This window comes from Dicentrarchus labrax, unplaced genomic scaffold, assembly GCF_905237075.1.
Source record: "Dicentrarchus labrax unplaced genomic scaffold, dlabrax2021, whole genome shotgun sequence".
NCBI lineage: Eukaryota > Metazoa > Chordata > Actinopteri > Moronidae > Dicentrarchus > Dicentrarchus labrax.
This window is the reverse complement of record NW_026136711.1, coordinates 22,424,318-22,443,061: the sequence shown is the minus strand read 5'-3', so window position 1 is coordinate 22,443,061 and position 18,744 is coordinate 22,424,318. Positions and strand designations below refer to the sequence as shown.

Genomic DNA, 18,744 nt, shown 5'->3' with positions numbered 1-18,744 from the left:
AGCACGCTCACCTGACATGACTCCATGAGCGGTCCAGCATTAGCTGTCCCTGGAATGTGTATTCACCGTGGTTCAAACATTTCCTTCTGTATTTATCAGTTTGTGCAAATTTACCAAAGTTACCTCTTGAAAAAAAAAATTTTTTAGGTTATAATTCAGCCAAATGGAAACAACATGTAAAGCATAAACCTACACAGAAAACTGCACTTTGAGGAGGATGGGAGTTTTCTTTTTCCAGTTTTTATTTAATTAATATTTGAAAATGTAAAAAAAATCATATACACAGAATAAAAGAATAGACAAATAAAATAAAAACTTTTTACAGGTTCAGCATCAGAAAATGAAAAGGGAAATGTGTCCTTGTGCTCACATACATGTCTGTTCCTTTACTGCGTACTTGTATTGCGGGTAGTGCGAGATCAAATAAAACAAAACTGGGGTCGATTTTTTTTTTCTTTCTCCCCCACATCAAATGGCTTCCCTGCAGACTTTGTCCTCGGGAACCCCATCTGCTACTTTTGTCCTTTATGTCTCTATTACTGTAGGTGGGGATCTGACAGCACAGAGAGAGAGAGAGAGAGAGAGAGAGAGAGAGAGAGAGAGAGAGAGAGAGAAACCTCTGCTCGAAACAGTCTAGACCGTCTGATCTCACAATCATTTCTACTGAAACAAACTGAACAGTTTTTTTTTCTCCCTTCTGTGGGGAACTTCCCAGCCCCCGGACCCCACTTTGGGAACCCCGGAACCAGACTCTACCCTCCTGTCTGATGCCCGTCTCTCTCTCTCTCTCTCTCTCTCTCTCCCTCCCTCTCTCTCTCTCTCCCTCTCCTCTCCCTCCTCAAGTGGGTGGTCCGGTGAGCTTTTTCGGGGCGGGGTCCTCTGTTTCAACCCTCCTACCCTCGTTCTTTCTTGAAACATGCTTTAATAGAGAAAGTATGCAATGCATACTGCTCAGCTACAACCCCCAATTATACTGCAACTGGGGTATTCGTGACTGGACGTCTGGGGGATCACACACATTTCCGATTAGAGGAGGAGGAGGAGAGAGAGAGAGAGAGAGAGACACACACACACACACACACACACACACACACACACACACACAGAGGGAGGGAGGGAGGGAGAGAGAGAGAGAGAGTTTACCCTTTCATTTCAACCAATGAGACGGTAGATACACTAACATTTTCATAGTTGTGCAGGAGCACAAAGTGAGCTGTCTGTGTGAACTTCCAGGTAAACTGCAAACCGACTCAAGGTAAGTCTAACTCTCTCTCTCTCTCTCTCTCTCTCTCTCTCTCTCTCTCTCTCTCACTCACTCTCTGTGTCTGCTCTCACTGTTGCAATTGGCGCTGGCTGCATGAACAGGATTAGTCAGGCTGAACATGGAGCCTATAGCCCTGAATGCATGTAGCCTATGTATGTACGTTCAAGGCTGGTCTGAAAGGAGAGCTTTTGCACCTGTGTTCGTCCTCGCCTTTGTCCTCCTTGGTAAACTTTTTGCAGTCCTCGCAGACCCCTCGGTTCATCCACTTCGGCGGACCTGCTATCACTGCAAAAAAAAAAAAAAACCAACACATTTAAGATCGATTGCGCAAGTGATGGGAGCAGGGGGATGTTGTGTAGTGAGCGCCGACTTTATGCGTTAAAACACTGGTGGCCTCGACTGTTGTTTTGGCGTTTTTTACATGTGCCAGTAACTCGGCCAAAGTCGGGAAGGTTTTGAACTCACGGCTTCGCTGCAGGAGCGTTTTTTTACGCACCTTCTTTAAAAGGCTGTAAAAGAATGTGTTTTTATGGTCGCAATTGCCGCCCATATGCAAAAAGTACATTCAGTCCCGTACTTGACTGCCAAACACAGACGAGTTAAGCGGACGGCTCCGCTGCTGCAGGAGAACTGCCGGACGCTTGTTGTGTTGTTCCGAAATGAGTTTATAAGCGACGAAACGACGTCGTGCGTCGCGTTTGGCTTTTAAATCGTTTCAACGAGGACGTAGATTTCTCAAATTACTCCGACTTCCTGCTTCGGTGCTGCCGTTTTGATAGGCTGTGTTGGCAATTAGTGTTTGGCACATTCCTTACAGGGCTAGACGCTATGGAAAACGACCACCTTGGGACATTACCAACAGTCAATTTAAAGTCGACATTTATTGTTTATTCTCTTAATAAAGAGACAATTAATTAAGTAATTAATAAAGCACTTTTTTTTTAAGAAGTTACCAAAAGTGTAACATTACAAAAGCATTTATTGTTTATAATAACATAGTTGTGTTATTAATTCGACCCTTGGTTGGCTGGGGCTGACACAATAAGTCGATTAATCGTTTAGTGAGTATATTGATTAGTTTTGATGGTCTCAGAAGTGTAATTTGTTGCCTTTCTTTGTTTGGTGTGATAGTAAACAAGCAAGCAATTTTAAGATGTTGCCTTAGGCTCTTGGGAACTTTTTAGAGGCCTTTTTCTGACATTTCATAGATTAGATGGTTAATTAATTCAGAAATTATTGTTTACATTTTCTTGATAAATCAGTTATTCATTTGGTCTATAAAATATCAGAAAGTTGGGAAAATGTCTAACACAATTTCTTAAAGCCCACAAAGATGTCAGGAGATGTTTTTCTGTGACAAAAAACAAAGATATTTAGTTTACTATGACAACAAAGCATTAATAGCCAATAATGTTCTGTATTTATGTTTGAAAACTTGTGTGTATAACTAAGTAATTGACTAATCAGGCTGTAAATCCAGATTTCTCTTTGTCACATTGCAGTGATTCTCTCTATTAAGATTTCCCATTTAGTAGCTTTTGTGTGCTTCTAAATTATAATCTCAGCTGCACAAGCTTTACAGTAAAAGTTGTAGCAGCATCAGACACGCCTACAACATGCACAACCCCATTGAGAAATACCTCACAGAGGGCAGATGGAAAGGCAGCGTACAGTTGATGCAGATTTTGGATGGTAGATTGAGTTGTGAATATCTGTGCTACTTTTAGTCGCTGGACACCACTCTCATGTTTCCCTGCGTTTGCCAGACCCCTGTCTGTGTTCCGATGAACCTGGTGCCAGGGCTTATGTATAAGCAGTTCCCACGCTTGCTCTTGGAAAAGAGTCCTGTGTGATTCAGAATGATCCTTTCAATGATACATTAAGCACCATTGGACTTACTTGCTGGACTTACTGGGGTAGTTGTGCACAAAGAAAGCGTAATATAGCTGGTTAATATCCTAAATTATTTATTTAGTTAATTGCATTCAAAAGTAGCATTTTGTTTTTCATTTCTTTGCTCACATCTCCAGCTCCTGATATTCAGGTCTTCTCCTCTTTAAGCCCTCGAGGCCGCTCCTCCAGGCTTTGATGCCCACACTCTTTGACGCAGGTGGACAGACACAGGCATGAGTAACAGTGGGACCAAAGAGCCGTCTCCCCAGCCGAGCACCGCCCAGTCACCTCCTGAGCCTCAGCGCAGGGGCAGGGGTCGGCCACGGAAACAGCAGCAGGTAAGACTTCAGTCTTTCAGAGATGAATCAGCTCTGTCCTTAAATCATTAAGTATTTAACAGAAAAACATCAAATTAATTCTGAAAAACCAAGCTAGTTGATTATGCGTATCCTGGCTGTAGAAAACATACAAACAAATGTTTTTCACTAGTCAGTTATGGTCCCATGTTTGGTCTTTTTCTACAGGAGCCTGTTGGACCACCAACTCCAAAGCGGCCGAGAGGAAGACCGAAAGGCAGCAAAAACAAAGGCCCCAGAACTGCACTGAAGGTTGAGTATCAAAGATATTAAACATTTATATGATCTTTAATATCATAATTGTAACAGCAGCTTGTTTCTGCCCTATAGCGCAACAATCTACTTTTTGGACACTATATTTATACATTTTTGATAAATTTACCAGAAATGAAGTATCCTAAAATTAGAAAATATTAAGATAGAAGTATATATCATGAGTGAATTTGGATGTGTTTGTGACGTCTTACTTTAGTAGAAATTACCATGATCTTGATCAGTACAGGATAAATAAACCAGTAACAGACAACATATTTGTGTTATGACTAATGACAGTATACATGTTTATAACATACTGTATATGATCTTAATAGGTTTATCTTTCCTATGCATCTGCATTAGATGCATCTGAGAGTTTTATATGTAATACATCCTTTAATGTTAAGATTTATGTATTTTTGTAGGATGCTATAAGACAATTAACAGTCATCATGAGGGCAAATGTCAGCTAAACACAGAGAAAAGACAAGCTGGTCTTAAATCAGTGCAGTATTTATGTCTCACGCTGCAGGCTGTGGGTCAGTGCTCAAAGATAGACTGGTCAGTGCAGGGGGAGGAATTATTCTGAGGAATTAAAGATTGTCTTACAGAGAAGTGTCTGTCACTATATGTTTCCGCTGTCTGCTTTTAAATGTAAACGCTATACTTCGGACGGAAATTTCTCCTCTACAATTATCTGACAGATATAGTTACTGGTTACTTTGCAGTTTACCGTTTTACACACAACATGTTCTCATCTTCTCATATATCATATAGTATATGAACAGTATATAGTAGAAATTACACATAAATAGTACAATATCGTACTGCTACTTTTACTTAAGTAAAGGATCTCAGTAATTCTTCTGTCACTGTGCTCAAAGTGCCAATAACAACGATTAAAGATCGTTATTATTATCAATTGGATCTGATTTTCAATCAGTTTCTCTTAAACTTTTCTTTGTTGTTAACTGAACCATTAAAAACTGAAAACTGTATTTGTCAATTTTGTGTCCCATCATTTCTTAATGACAGATATTAAATATAGCTGTACTGTATACTTGTGCAAACATTCACTAATATCTATGATTGTCAGCAAGGTTGCTGTTTGCATTGTTATTAGATTTGGTATGATAAGAAAAATAGAGATACTAAAATTTGAGGCTTTTCAGAAACGTGTTGCACCAGAAGGGAAGATTGTTGTACTGCCCCTGCTGGCAACTTTCCATTAAAATCAGTAGATTTATATAGTAGTAGATGCCAGTGCATATGTAGAATGTAGTAGTTGTTTAACACCATAGATCAACTACTATTGTAGTACTATTGTATGTGGAAAAATCTTTTCTGGTTTTGTTGGAAGAAACACAGAAGAAACCTTTTTTAGCTTTATCACTATACTGGAGAAACAATTATTGTGAGGCAACTTGTTAAAACAAGGTAGAGCAAAATATTTAATGTATGAGCCTGCTATTAGCCAATGACACAAATACGTTGTTTGTCATTTCAATCGCATATAAAAGCAAATTGTGCCATAAATATGTGGTATTTTACTATTTGATTGTTTAAAGGTGTAATATGTAGGAATTCAAATTATCAAAAGATTGGGAAAAAATAATAGTTTTAACATCATATCAAAGTCCTGTCTCATAAAACCACTTTGTACCTTAAGAGCTGATAGCAGATAGCCTATAGCTGCTGGATGTGTGCAAGTGGTGAGTTCACTGTGTTACACAAGCTTTCTTAGTTTTTTGTCTAATAAATAAACAACATAAACTCACAAAATGTCAAGAAAGGAAATATTCTTACACCTATTGTCCTTATTAAACAGAAAAATACAACCATACACCTTCTGAATTCAAGTTTCTCTTTTACAGACCTAAGATTACCTTATGCCTTCTTAACCGGTTGTAAAACACAATTGACATAAACATAATAAAATTTACCAAAACCGTCTTGGTTTGTCTTTCCACTGTTCCGACAATTACCAACTCTGCTTTGGTTGAAATAAATCCTTAATTCACAGTCGGGCTGTCCTCCAAGAGCTGAATATACTGTTAGTTGATGAGAGGAGTATTAGTCGACGCAGTTTTCATTAGTTGAACATTCACCGAAAAACTGTACTTTGTCACCAGGACGAAGGTATCGTTGCAACACGGACCCTTTATCTTGTAACACAGTACCACTGCTTGTGCTAACTGTATGAGCTGCTGCCACTAGCTACTTAACAGTCCTATTAGCTGACTGTACCTGGTACCGGGGGAGGTTTGTTTACATACTGGAATAAGAGCTTTGGACTGCCGGGAGGGGAGCAGGGCCGTAATGAGCAATATAGAATAGAGGAAGAATGGGGAGAGCCAGTAACATCCTCCTCACCCTCCCAGTGACCGCGGCCAGGACTGAACACATCCTCCGACACCATCGGAGGCCAGGCGATTTACAGTGGCTCCAACCAGGACTAGACACAACGGGTTCAGTTGGACACAGGAGAGGCATAAAGAGAGCCGAGGGAGTTTGCAGCAAGCTGATCGATGTTGTTATATTAACATTACTTATATATACCGCTTTTTCCATTAACATTTAACAGGCGGCTGTTAAAATGTTTTTAAATAATTCAATTTCTTTAATTAACTATTGGCTTTAACTAACGACTACATGTCGACTAAGAGAATCTTTAGTCAGGGACCGACCTAATTCACAAAGTTTGATGTGAAAAATATTCTGGCTCTACAAGCTGTCGCTGCCTTCTGACATCTGACTCTCCACTCGCTACTCTCCCGCTTCACAACTCTGCTGTCCCCGCGAACCGGCCATGTCTTTGTCATCCCCAGAGTCGGAGTCCTGGTTGGAGCCACAGAAATCACCTCAGTATTGTGTTCCCTGTCATCAAACTTACAGTTCAGTCCCAGCCCAACCGTGTTCACTGGGAGGCTGCTGAGCCCGGTTTCGCCACCATTCCCCACTGGGTCTGAAACCTTCCTCCTTCTGGCGGTCCTTAGCTCCTGTGTTAGTGGTGTAAACAACAACAATCCCCTGGTGCTCTGAACTCCCAGTCCGGGAGTCAGCTCATAGACATACATACAGTATATTGTATACAGAAAACTAACTGCACCTCTAACTGAGCTAACTAGCTAACAGTTAGCAGCAGTTAGTGGCCTCCCATTAGTTTGAAGTATGAATTCGACAGGTGGCCAGTTCTTACATAATGCACCTTTTTAAAGTCATTTTAGTCTACTTTACTTGGCTGTGAGAGTTATTTATGTTGAGATTAACACAGTGTAAAAACTGATGTGTGTGCATCATCATGTGCAGGATTTTATTGAATATACAGCTTTGCAGACACTGAACGTGTTGACATTTTGAGGGATGATTCAGAGAAAATACATTTCTGTCCCTGTTTATCAGGGAAAAAAAGTTTTATGACATACAACTTGCTTGTAAAATACTGACAAATATAATTTTAGTTATTATTATTACTTGAGTTTATTGAACAAAACTTCTGTAGCTCCTGGGAGAAATCTTCCTCACTGACCTGCAGAAGCTTTAGCATTTAAAAATGGCTCCTGCAAAAGTCTGCAAAAACTATAATACTCAAATGGAAACTTACGCTAGTTAGTTAGTGATCATAGGATTAAAATCTGAAACCTCCCTTTAACCATTCATCTGTTCTTTCTCAGAAAGTAGAGCCTGTTGGGGAGAGACGACCACGTGGGCGACCAAGGAAATGGGTATGGAGCAATCGTTAGAGACATTTTAGAGACATCATGAAGTTAAATGTAAATGTATGTCCAAAGCCTCCAAAGTGTCTGCTGCAGCTGTACAGTGAGGGGCGGCTTTTCCTTCATGTTTGATTAACGGTCTTCTCTCTCTGTCCACAGCCCCAGAAAGTAGTTCAAGAAGCAACTGAAGAGCAGCAGGTGAGGAAAACGAAATATTTCAAAGCTAGCAGGGTGGTCCAGTTTTGTGTTGATGTAGTACCTTAAGCCACAGATTTCCTGGACTGAAAAGCTATTGTGATTTAATTTTAAATGGCTCTTAAAATGACTGAAACAAGGTCTGTTTTTAAGATAAGCCATTTCAAGACATTTCATGTTAAGCTCTATGAAATAACTTTCACAGCAATGTTCACAAATTTAATTTATAACAAACTGCTTATAAATTGAGCAACAGGTTTGTTGCAGAGTATTAAAATCATTACAAGCATTAAATCCTTTCAGTCTTTTAAGCATTTCTCTTCAATTTCATACTTTTCCACTGCAGATTTACAGAATTCTTTTTAAATATAGTTTGTTTTTTTATGAGTTAGTGTTGCATCAACCTGAAGTTAGGTTCCTGGCTATAGAAGAATGAAACCTCTGCTTCAGTTGAACAGAAATCTCATTTTGTGTCACACTTTTACCTGTTGACTAATATCAGTTACATTTATGATGTAGGACTAGCAATGCTGATTTGCAGAGATCACCTCATTTAACTATTCATGAATGTCATAAGCTTGTTAAGCACATAGTTTATGTTCAGCTTTTATTAGTAGTATTTATTCTTTGTTGTTTCTGGTGCGCTTTAATGTAAAATGAAACTAGTCTAAATAACATAACCACAATTCCAACAAAGAGAAACAAAGAAAAAACCTCTTTCCTCAGGCTATCAGGATGGTGCACTCTGACCTCTGTATATCCTCAGTCTGTAGCACAGTCTACAGTGAATCCTGTGCCTGGCACATTGCATATTTGCACATATTACCCTACTTTTGCATATGTTTATTAGTTGACCTTTAATTTTTATCCTTTAGATTTTTTGTTTTGCTCCTTATTTTTTATACTTTTAGCACAACCTGAAAAACGCACCATACTGCATTTCAGCACATGTACTACTGTGCATATACTTGTGTATGTGAGAAATACACCTTTGGATCCTAGTACACCATGTATTATCAGACAAATATAAATCTGCTCAAATTGCTGTGCTTTGGCACATTTGGTTTAAATAGCAACAGATCCAAAGCACATACTCCTTGTGCTTCACTTAAACTGCCTTTATGAGGATATGACGAGTTCCTGGAAAAGCACAGATGGCGGTACTGAATTCCCCTGATACACCTCCATACATCCTTTCGTGACATCCAGTTTGGTTGAATATACGACCAATGTTTCTGAGAATCTTTGTTTCTTGTAGCCATCTTGTACAGTTTTCAAACGACAACATTGCACAACTGTTGTCACCAAAGCAGGCAGGTCTCTTGATGCCCCTCATCTGCCTTATCGCATCCTCTGCACCGATGCTTCAAGAACTGAAACCGTTGAGACAGACTCCCTTTCTCAGACGCACGCACCCGAAGGGGAAGAATGAGTCAATGTAGAGAGGGGAAACCTGATCTAACTGTTCTCTTCCTCTGTCTTGGTTTCCTGACATAACCGTCGTCTTCCTCACATTTCTAGCTCTGACAGCTGGACCTACTTCCACGCACGCAATCACGCAGCGAAAAATTAACACTCATTCTTGTATTCTCATGCTTTTTCTAGTATTGATTCATTACTGCGTGCACAATGACTCACTAAGCTGAAAGCGACCAGACAGTAACAGACAAAGTGACAGTGGTTTTGGTCCTCTGCTGTTCCAGGGCCCTTCAGAAGAGGCTGAGGAGGGTCCCTCGCAGCTTGAGCCTTCTACATCTCAGGTCCCAGCGGAGGAGGAAGGGGAGTAGATAGGATGCCTCTCTACCTACCTCAAGGTTTGGCCTCAGACAAACAGGGGTACAGTCTGACTCCTATCTGTGATGGGGATTCAGGAACACACACACTCACACACACAAAATCATTGCATACGGTGGTTTCTTCTCCTCATCCGATACTGTACCCTGGTTTTGTTGGTTCACTATAAGAGTTTGGTGAACAAACTCTGTTTTAACATGGATGGATTTGATCTTTGGATATGGCTTTTGTTAAAGGAGTAGTTCCACATTTTGGCCAACACCCTTTCCTCACTTTCCTGCCCGAGAGTTCATTCAGAAGCTTGATACCACTCTACGGTAAATTAAGCTTCTGCCAACAACTGATGAGCTTAGCTTAGCACAAAGAGTTGAAACAGACAGAAAGAGCTAGCCTAGCTCTGTCTAAAGGGAACAAAGTGTGCTTACCATTACCATCTAAAGCTCATTATCTAACATCTTATATCTCGTTTGTTTAATCCATAAATAAACCAAAGTGTAGAAATTACATTTTTTTATGTTTTTACAGGGGTCATGTGCCTTTTGAGTTTACTAGTAGGTGGGTTTGTTATACCTTTTGGCAGAGCTAGGCTGTTTCCAGTCTTTATGCTAAGCTAAGCTAAGCTAATCCTTTTTCAATTCAATTAATTCTAGGCAAGAAAGCCAAGAAGCGTATTTCCCAAAATGTCCAACTATTCCTTTTAAGGATTCTTGCTTTCCTGTCCCTCCCAGTGTGTGTGTGTGCGAGTGTATGTGTGTGTGAGTGTGAGTGTGTGTGGTGGTTGTGTGGAGAGGGGGGCAGGGTTGCGGGCTAAAATGAGAGGGGGGTTTCAAGAAAAAAAAGGAACCAAACTAAACCGTTTTATTGAAACATGTTTCTAAATCAAGTGCCATGAATCCTCATATGAAACGGGAGCAAGACGGTGACATTTTTACCAATGTTACAATATAAACATGGTGCTCTGAAGTCATTATTATGAAAGTAGACGTGAAAGGTTTTAGCCCAAAATGAAATATCCAATTTGGGGAGGGGAGAAATGTCTTATTACGTTCATTGTTCAGAGTAAAAAATACATTGCAAATGTCAATGTAAGCAAGAGTACAGTATTCAAGTTAATAACCTCAGTGAACACCGTTTTTTTCTTCCCCCTTCCAACCAGCAGCTGTTTTAAGAAAAAAAACACCCAAAGGTTTTAAATGGATGTTTCATTTTGGGTAGAAATCCTTCATATATACTTCAGTCAACAACAGCGTTGACGTGTCATTTTACCACACTCAGGATTTTACTATTACCGTGCTTTTACACCATATTGAAACCTCAGGTACAAAACTATTCAGGAACATGTTGTCAGTCTACTCAGTAATAATTATTGTGCTGTGTTTGTTGTGCATTTCTGATCTGTATTTGACATTACCAGTATGCCTTGACACAAAGACCTCATTTAAACCTCACTTGCTCTCAGTTTCTTAATCTCTCATTCTACCTCAGTAACACAAAAGACAGACGATCTCCAACAAAGTGATTCTCAACTCCCTCAACAGCAACGACACACATTTGCTGTATACACACACACACACACACACACACACACACACACAAACAAACACATACACACACACACACACACACACACACACACACACAGAGATAGAGAGACACGTACACACATACAAACAGGTTCATGTGCAGATATACAACACAGACAGGCAAAGGGTTTTCAAGACCTACATACCAACACACAGAAGCAACTAGTACACTCCTACAGAGGATTTTACTATCGGTGTACAAATAAAAGCATCATTTCTTTAAAAAAAAAAAAATTTTGTTAAAAGCTGAAAAGAGACTTGGTTTGTTCTCCTGGGAAATAAAATGCAGCCAATAGTTTACAACAACTTGATAAAATAATTGCTTTTTAGGGTATAGTTCCTTATGAAATACTTGTTTTTTTTTTTGGGTCGCTTACTCTTTTCTCATTTTTACTACATCATGTATTTTCTGATTCTTACACTGTAAATTGTATGTGTGACACTCTTAATTCATGTGATTTGAAAGGAAGGGCAGCAAATAACAACACGGTGCTGAAATACATTATGATTATGGAAAACAACAACAACAATCACCACAGTTGCCTTGTATGAAAATTGCCAAATAAATTGTGGGGGATTCATTAATACTAAACGCTGCATCAATAGCCCTGCCTTTGTTTGGCCAATTTTTAATAGAAAAATTACCTAAGTTGTTCCTTTCCTTCCTAATTGGCTATTAAAAGCAAGAGTATAACCTTGCCGCAATGTGACAATAATGTGTAAATGCAAAAACTATAATGTAACAGAAGCACAAGTAGAGTCAGCAAAAGTAACACTGTTTATTAAGGAACATCTATCTAAAGATTGTGTTACTGTTCATACCAGACCAAGTGAGGCTGTAGCAGGAAAACCCCTGATTTTCATTTGTTGTTGCAGAAGTTACATGGTCTTGCTTTGAAGGGTCAGTCCACCCAAATTACAAAAAAGAAACATACAGTATTTAACATTAGTGGTATCCAGCCATGCAGATAGATTTGGCTTTATTTGGCCAGGTTTTAAAATATCTGTTCCTTCTTCTGGCACTTCAATGCAAGGGAAATTTTATTGGGATTTTGTTTGTGGTCGGACATTATTGTGCTCATGGTGTGAAAAGAGAAACAAAACTATCTGCATGATAAGATAACACTAGAGGTTAAGTATGTAAACATGTTTGTAATTTGGGAGAACGCACATTTTAGGGTTAACTCATTAAAAAAAGTTGTACATTTTATCTGTAATAATTCAGTAACAATTTACTTGTCATACACCTGTAGGATGCTGTTGGTATTTTGGAGGACCATGTATCTCTAGATTACCAAATTATTTTGTTCTAAAAATCAAAGGTTTCTAGCCTCCAGTCTGTTTTTACAGAAATATATTTTGATACCTTGTTGGACAGGATTTCTGCATTTAAACTGACAGCCTGTTGCAATTGCTTCTGCTGTCATCCTGCGTGGTAGACATTTATCCAACTACATATCACTTACTGGTCGTCCATTACATGACTTGAATATTACCCATTATTTACTGTATATATCAAGTGTTCTTTCCACCTAAAACTTGCTTATTTTATCACTGATTACATGTTGTATCCCAGTAATTTTATGTATTTCAGCACTGTTGACTAAATTGCTGCCAGAGAAGCTTAATTCATTTACAGACAGGTATGTTTTCATGTTCAACTGCATTGACTTTACTTTTTTTGCCCTCTGGACTACCTCTGAAAACTAACAAGCCTGGGAAATCTCTGAGGAAGTTGTTGGTTAGTCGTACCTAACCTTTTTCCATCAGACCCTGCAGGCGATGTGGATCATGAAATCTTGAAATAACTGTCAAACTAGTACTGTTGTAGTCCACTCATCTCATCTCACTACATTCATATCACCATAATGAATGGAAGTCAGCCTGAAGGGTGCCTGTTAATTTAACTACAGCTAAGTCAATGTTTGTTATTTTACACAAGCTGTGTCTGGATATTTACTCTCTATATGGGGAAAATGTAGTTCTGTGATCTTACTAATAGTGATATAGTTACATACAGTACTTGATCCATTTTCAACTATTGAAAAGTTGAAGTGTAACTTGAGAAATCATCTTTTATCCCTTACTTTTAACACCATTTTGTAGTTATGTTATTGATGTGTCCTCATCCACTTCATTAATACAACTCACAAACCTGTGATATATATTTTGTTATGATTCTTTACCATGTGATTTGTGTTATCCTGCTTCTTTATTGCTTATCAATAAAATATCACACGTATCAACTCTCCTTTGATATAGATTTGTACAACAAAACCCCTTTTTTCAAATTGGTTTAAATAGTTTTAATGTATACAGATGGAAACAGTCCTTCATTGGTCAATAAAGAAGAAACAAAATAAGGGGACAGTTTACTCAAGAATGGTAACACATCCAGTGTTCAAGCTCTTCAAAGATGCAAGACCACAAAATAAGTATAACACAAATTTACATTTCTCTCTTATCAAATGTGGAAGTAGATATTGAAGCTCGGAAGAACTTCACTGACAAGCTACCAAACATTTTAACAGCAATGACACAACATGATTCAAGAAAAGTGCATCACACTGCATTTGTGCGACAAACAGTGCAAGATCATATGTGATGCATCCCTTTAAACTCCCTTATTGTACATGCACCCTACATTTTTTCCCCCTATAATCCACTGCCATTCCACGCAATCGTGGTGGTAATGAAAACGTTCACAAAAGCTCCAGTTGTTCACAAAAACAGTCAAGTTGTCCCTTTGTTTTCCTTCCTGAGCGACAGTCTGTGTGTCGATGAGGCCAGTGGCCCCGCAAACTAATATCAACTAATGGAAGAAAGCCGCTAAGCGTTGAGAGCTTTGGCTACATCTGTGAAGACCAGACGACTGGGCCTCTGTGTGGTCCCCTGGGAGGTTGTGAGAGTCTGCAGAGGAGATAAAACTGTTAGTGACATTAAGAGCACATGGTTACTCCAGCTTTGAACAGCTATAACAGTTAGTTCTCAGAGTATAATATTATGTTTTGTTAGATTTCAGGACCACCAAAGCAGCTAAATCAACTCAATATTTTAGGATTAGAATGTGATTTCTTAAACCAGAGAAATTGTCTGAAAACATACAGTATACAAACAGATCAGGGTATGTAGAAAGTTCAATTTGTAAAAATGACAAAGGAAAATCTATTAAAAATGCCAACAGGCATTATTCTCAATGCAATGCTCATTAGAAACAAAAACTTAGCTATTTAGTGGGTTTGCAACTGCATTTAATCTATTTCATGAACAAATCAAGTTTACTCAGTTGTCATGGGGTTGGTTCAGTTGACATTTGTGAGCTGCAGATGAAAGCTATGGACAAAGATAGTACGTGGGCCTTGAGCTTGAGATTTTGAGTTCATGTTATAAAACCTTTGGCTACTGAACAAAAATCGATTGAGTACCATATAAAATAAATAAAACTGCACTTTTTTTTTTTTCTTTTCTTTTTCTTTACCAGCACTTCTCAGCATATTACTGACTGTTCTCCTCTGGAAGTCTTTAATGTGTGATGCTGTTTAGTACACACATCAAATTGGATTTGGTACTTGGCCTGTGAAATATTTGATTTTTAAAGTATCAAGTTGAGGGAGCAGAAAGGAAAGGATGAAAGATAATAAGGATGAAGGTTTGAAGTTAAAGTGTGTTAATGCGTCTTCTGTTAGCACATACTTTAATATATACCGATCAGCCATAACATTATGACCACTGACAGGTGAAGTAAATAACACTGATTATCTCGTTATCATGGCACCTGTCAGTGGGAGGGATATATCAGACAGCAAGTGAAGATTTTGTCCTCAAAGTTGATGTGTTAGAAACGGGAAAAATGGGCAGTGTGAGGATTTGAGCTTTGACAAGGGCCAATTTGTGATGGCTAGACGACTGGGTCAGAGCATCTCCATAACTGCAGCTTTTGTGGGGTGTTCCCGGTCTGCAGAGGTCAGTAACTATCAAAGATGGTCCAAGGAAGGAAAAGAGGTGAACCAGAGACAGGGTCATGGGCGTCCAAGGCTCATTGATGCACGTGGGGAGTGAAGGCTGGCCCGTGTGGTCCGATCCAACAGACGAGCTACTGTAGCTCAAACTGCTGAAAGAGTTAATGCTGGGTCTGATAGAAAGGTGTCAGAACACACAGTGCATCACAGTTTGTCACGTACGGGGCTGCGTAACATAATGACCACCAGCGTGCCCAGGTGGTCATAATGTTATTGCTGATCGGTGTAGATTAGTAAATATAAAATTAATTGATCTAAAAATTATTTACAAACATCTAACCGGGTTTTTGTTTGAGATACTGAAATAATGATAGCATGAAAGAATAAGGATTGCGGAGGAAAAAAGAGGGATGAGAGAGATGGTTCAAAAGCCACACAGGTGATACTTTACCATGTTTGCCTTTTACCATTATGCCATTGTCAAAACTTAAAAGAAATAAAACAAAATAAAGACAAATTATGACAGTTACTGAATAACAGCTATTAATGGAACAAAATAAGTGTAGATTATCTATCAGTAGCCTAAAGTTAAGCATAGATGTAGAGTGATATGGCAAAAATAGAAACTTTATCATAATAACAAAATATACAAACAGACTTTATTAAATTTACAGCTAAAACAAGCCACCTGAAACACTTTCATCCACTAAACTGGGGCATCAGAAATTATCTGAAGAATGTCACATCATACTTTTATACTTTGATGAAAGTTTGATGGGAAAGATTGTCTAAGCCACTGCTCAGGAATATGAAATATGGGTGTCGTAGCTTCTGTGGTCATCAAACCATTCAATACTTGTGGTCGGAATGAGAGCTTTTCATTCTAGATATGTGAGGACCATCTTACCTTGGCATTGGGACCTGTGAGGCTGCCTTCCCGGCCGTGGTCCAATAGTTCCTGTTCCAGCAGGTCATCTTGTTCTTCAGCCGGGTCAAAGTTGTACATGGGCATGAGCTGGTGCCTCAGCTTCTCCAACCTGCATGATGAGAGTTAAGTGGTGAAGACCAGTAGGCAAAGATTTGGTGGCCCATACCAACCCTCCACCTACCGCCCGCTGTGCAATGTACGTACACTATATATACACTGCTGTCTCCAAGTTCCCTATTAATTCCAGTGCAACCAGTACTTAATTTGTGTCCGTTTGTTTGGGAATATATGTACCATGTGGACACATTATGAACTAAGATAATATAGCTTTTTAAACAAATTTTACAAGACACATCCACAAAATATCACAGTGCTACAGGAATGACTTCAGTTGACATTATATGTTATTGATGCAAATTCTGTCACAAATTTGACAACTAAAACTAATTGACGTCTAGTAAACCTGCAGCTTCTGGGGCTTTTTCTATCTGTGAGATGAGCAAATCAAATCTTTATAAACTTACCGCTTCCGTTTCCGAATATACAGCATCTAGGATGAAGAACATTTATGATGAGAAAGAAAAACAAGTAAAGTTATTTATAGAAGGGACTTTTCTGTGTCAAGACAAATATACATAAATTGAAACATGATATTGAGAAGACAAGGAAGACATTCCAGTTCATTGGGGGAAAAAAAATAAATTTCTACTGAATCAAATTCCTTACAATTGCCACTGCTAAGCCAATGACAGTGATGATGCCAAAGGGTACAAGCACCATTCCCATCCCTGAGCCCTCGATCACCGCCTCCGGAAACGTGGTGGCATTGAAGCTGGTCTCGTTTGTTGTTATAGTAACAGTCATTAATGTTGTTCTAGAGGTGACATTGTCTCTGGTGCCCGAGGTCGTCGAGAGGAAGGGTATCGCGGTGGTCGTAGCAGATGTGGAGAGTAAACTTGTAGTTGTCTTAGCTGCAGTTACAGCCATGGTCAGGTGTAACTGTTTCAACTGAAGGATGTATTTACAATCTCAGCGTGGATGTTGTTGCGTCGCTCAGCGTGTGGTGTGTCTCATGGTCGACACAGGTTCCCTGTGGTTTGAGGTCGGCTGAGGCATTGATGATGCTTTGGCCATATGATCTGGAGAATTCAACCTAAAATAAAAAGGTAAAGCTGTCTGTGATTAATGTTTAACCATATAGGACAAAATGCAATGTGGTGAATGTAAATAAAGGTGAGGTGATCCTTTAAATCTTTAAATAAATTGCTAAAATATAATTTCCATTTTGCTTCTGTGCACTTATTATTTAATGAAATCTTTGTTTAAAAAAAAGATTCAAACATGTCAGTTTTGGCACACCCCACCTTTGTTTTCATTCAAACCACGGCTGATTGTGCCAGCAGAGTGGTAGGTGTTTCAGGGCAGGATGTGGGTAGAAAAAGGCACAGGAGGAAAGTGGCATAACAAACTTGATAAAATACCAAGGAATACTAACCACTCAAACTGAAATCTGCACGGTGAGGAAATATGTTGGCAGCACGTTAAAAACGTCACCCCCAACACACACACACACACACACACACACACACACACACACACACACACACACACACACACACACACACACACACACACACACACACACACACACACACACACACACACACACAGCTTCCATAAATATCCACTACATCCAAGACTCTGTACATGTACCTCCCACACACACACACACACACACACACACACACACACACACACACTGTACACATCCCATGAGCGTGAAGAGCAATTTATCTTGAAGATCTAAATATATGAAGAGTTTTAAAACATGAACATGCTTTTCATTTTAAAGCAGTGTTACATGCTGACACAGGAAGGCAGTGAAAATAGACACATGATCCATTCCTCTCCCCTTAGTGCATCCTGTCTGCTTGTACTTTTAATGAGGAACATGTGCAGCTGAAGCAAACAACCAATGAAAACCAAAGGCTAGGATTCAGTCATTGCTGTTTGTCTGGTTAACAATCCCTGCACTGCAACAAAGACAGAGCCTGCAAACACTTGACATCTTTGTTTGAATCATGTTTTGGTCTTATTACTGTGTGTGACTGATACATAACATGTTATTTTTAGTCAAGATGCACTCTATCTCAGCTGTCCTGAACAAACAGCTGAGCTACTAATCCTGCCAACGTGACCAGCCCCTACTCCATGTGTCCTCTCAGATTAGAGATGCATACGTACCTTAACATACAAAATGCATGACTTCAGAGGTGAGCTGCGGCAGGCCAGGGCTGGCTAGAGAAGGGAAAATTTCATTGGAAGAGGCAGCATTTCCTCCAGTGGCTGCCCCTCCTCCTCTTCTTCTGTTTCCCCCCTTTAGCAATGCAGGTACTGCTCAGGCTGTTTACATTGACAAATCAGCCATTTTCTCTGAAGATGGACTCCACACACCGAAGTAACCCTATCCCGACAGCCTCCAAGAGATCCCCTTCCTGTTCTCAGATTGCCTCCTAGGATCTACTCCCCCCGTCTTGCCCTTCCTTGTATTTCACACAACAGAGGCTGCTCTAGGGATGCTGCAAACAGAGATCAGTATGGCAAGCTCCCTCCCCCCTCGCCCTGCAATTGGTCTAATGGCTTCAAAATGACAGATGCGGTTGGCTCCCTGAGCTGTCTATTTGGCTTTGCAGGGGTGAGAATGGGATTTAATGGCTCTGCACACCAGATGCTGTCCGGCCTATGTGAATGACTGCATCCGGGTGGCAGGTCTGAGGAAATTAACCCTATAATGTCTCTCC

General features: G+C 39.6%; 2 protein-coding genes across 5 annotated transcripts; one reads left to right on the top strand and one right to left on the bottom strand.

Annotated features, from left to right (window-relative positions):
- Positions 1-931: 931 nt before the first annotated feature.
- Positions 932-13,298, top strand: si:ch211-161c3.6 (high mobility group AT-hook 2b). 3 transcript variants are annotated; one of them, XM_051414564.1, is made up of 6 exons: positions 932-1,255; positions 3,375-3,495; positions 3,682-3,765; positions 7,443-7,493; positions 7,644-7,682; positions 9,383-13,298. In XM_051414564.1, exons 2-6 carry the CDS (start codon positions 3,391-3,393, stop codon positions 9,464-9,466), a joined length of 363 nt encoding a protein of 120 aa, XP_051270524.1. In that variant the 5' UTR covers positions 932-1,255; positions 3,375-3,390; the 3' UTR covers positions 9,467-13,298. The 3 variants fall into 3 exon arrangements, with proteins under 3 accessions (XP_051270524.1, XP_051270523.1, XP_051270522.1); XM_051414563.1 differs by having other exon boundaries at positions 933-1,255; positions 3,295-3,495; XM_051414562.1 differs by having other exon boundaries at positions 934-1,255; positions 3,326-3,495.
- Positions 13,299-13,347: 49 nt separating this feature from the next.
- si:ch211-161c3.5 (uncharacterized protein C3orf18) lies at positions 13,348-18,594 on the bottom strand. 2 transcript variants are annotated; one of them, XM_051414559.1, is made up of 6 exons: positions 18,188-18,594; positions 16,670-17,096; positions 16,468-16,493; positions 15,923-16,052; positions 15,467-15,501; positions 13,348-13,966 (listed from the first exon to the last, which is right to left on the bottom strand). In XM_051414559.1, exons 2-5 carry the CDS (start codon positions 16,928-16,930, stop codon positions 15,496-15,498), a joined length of 423 nt encoding a protein of 140 aa, XP_051270519.1. In that variant the 5' UTR covers positions 16,931-17,096; positions 18,188-18,594; the 3' UTR covers positions 13,348-13,966; positions 15,467-15,495. The 2 variants fall into 2 exon arrangements, with proteins under 2 accessions (XP_051270519.1, XP_051270518.1); XM_051414558.1 differs by lacking the exon at positions 15,467-15,501 and having other exon boundaries at positions 18,188-18,557.
- Positions 18,595-18,744: the final 150 nt, after the last annotated feature.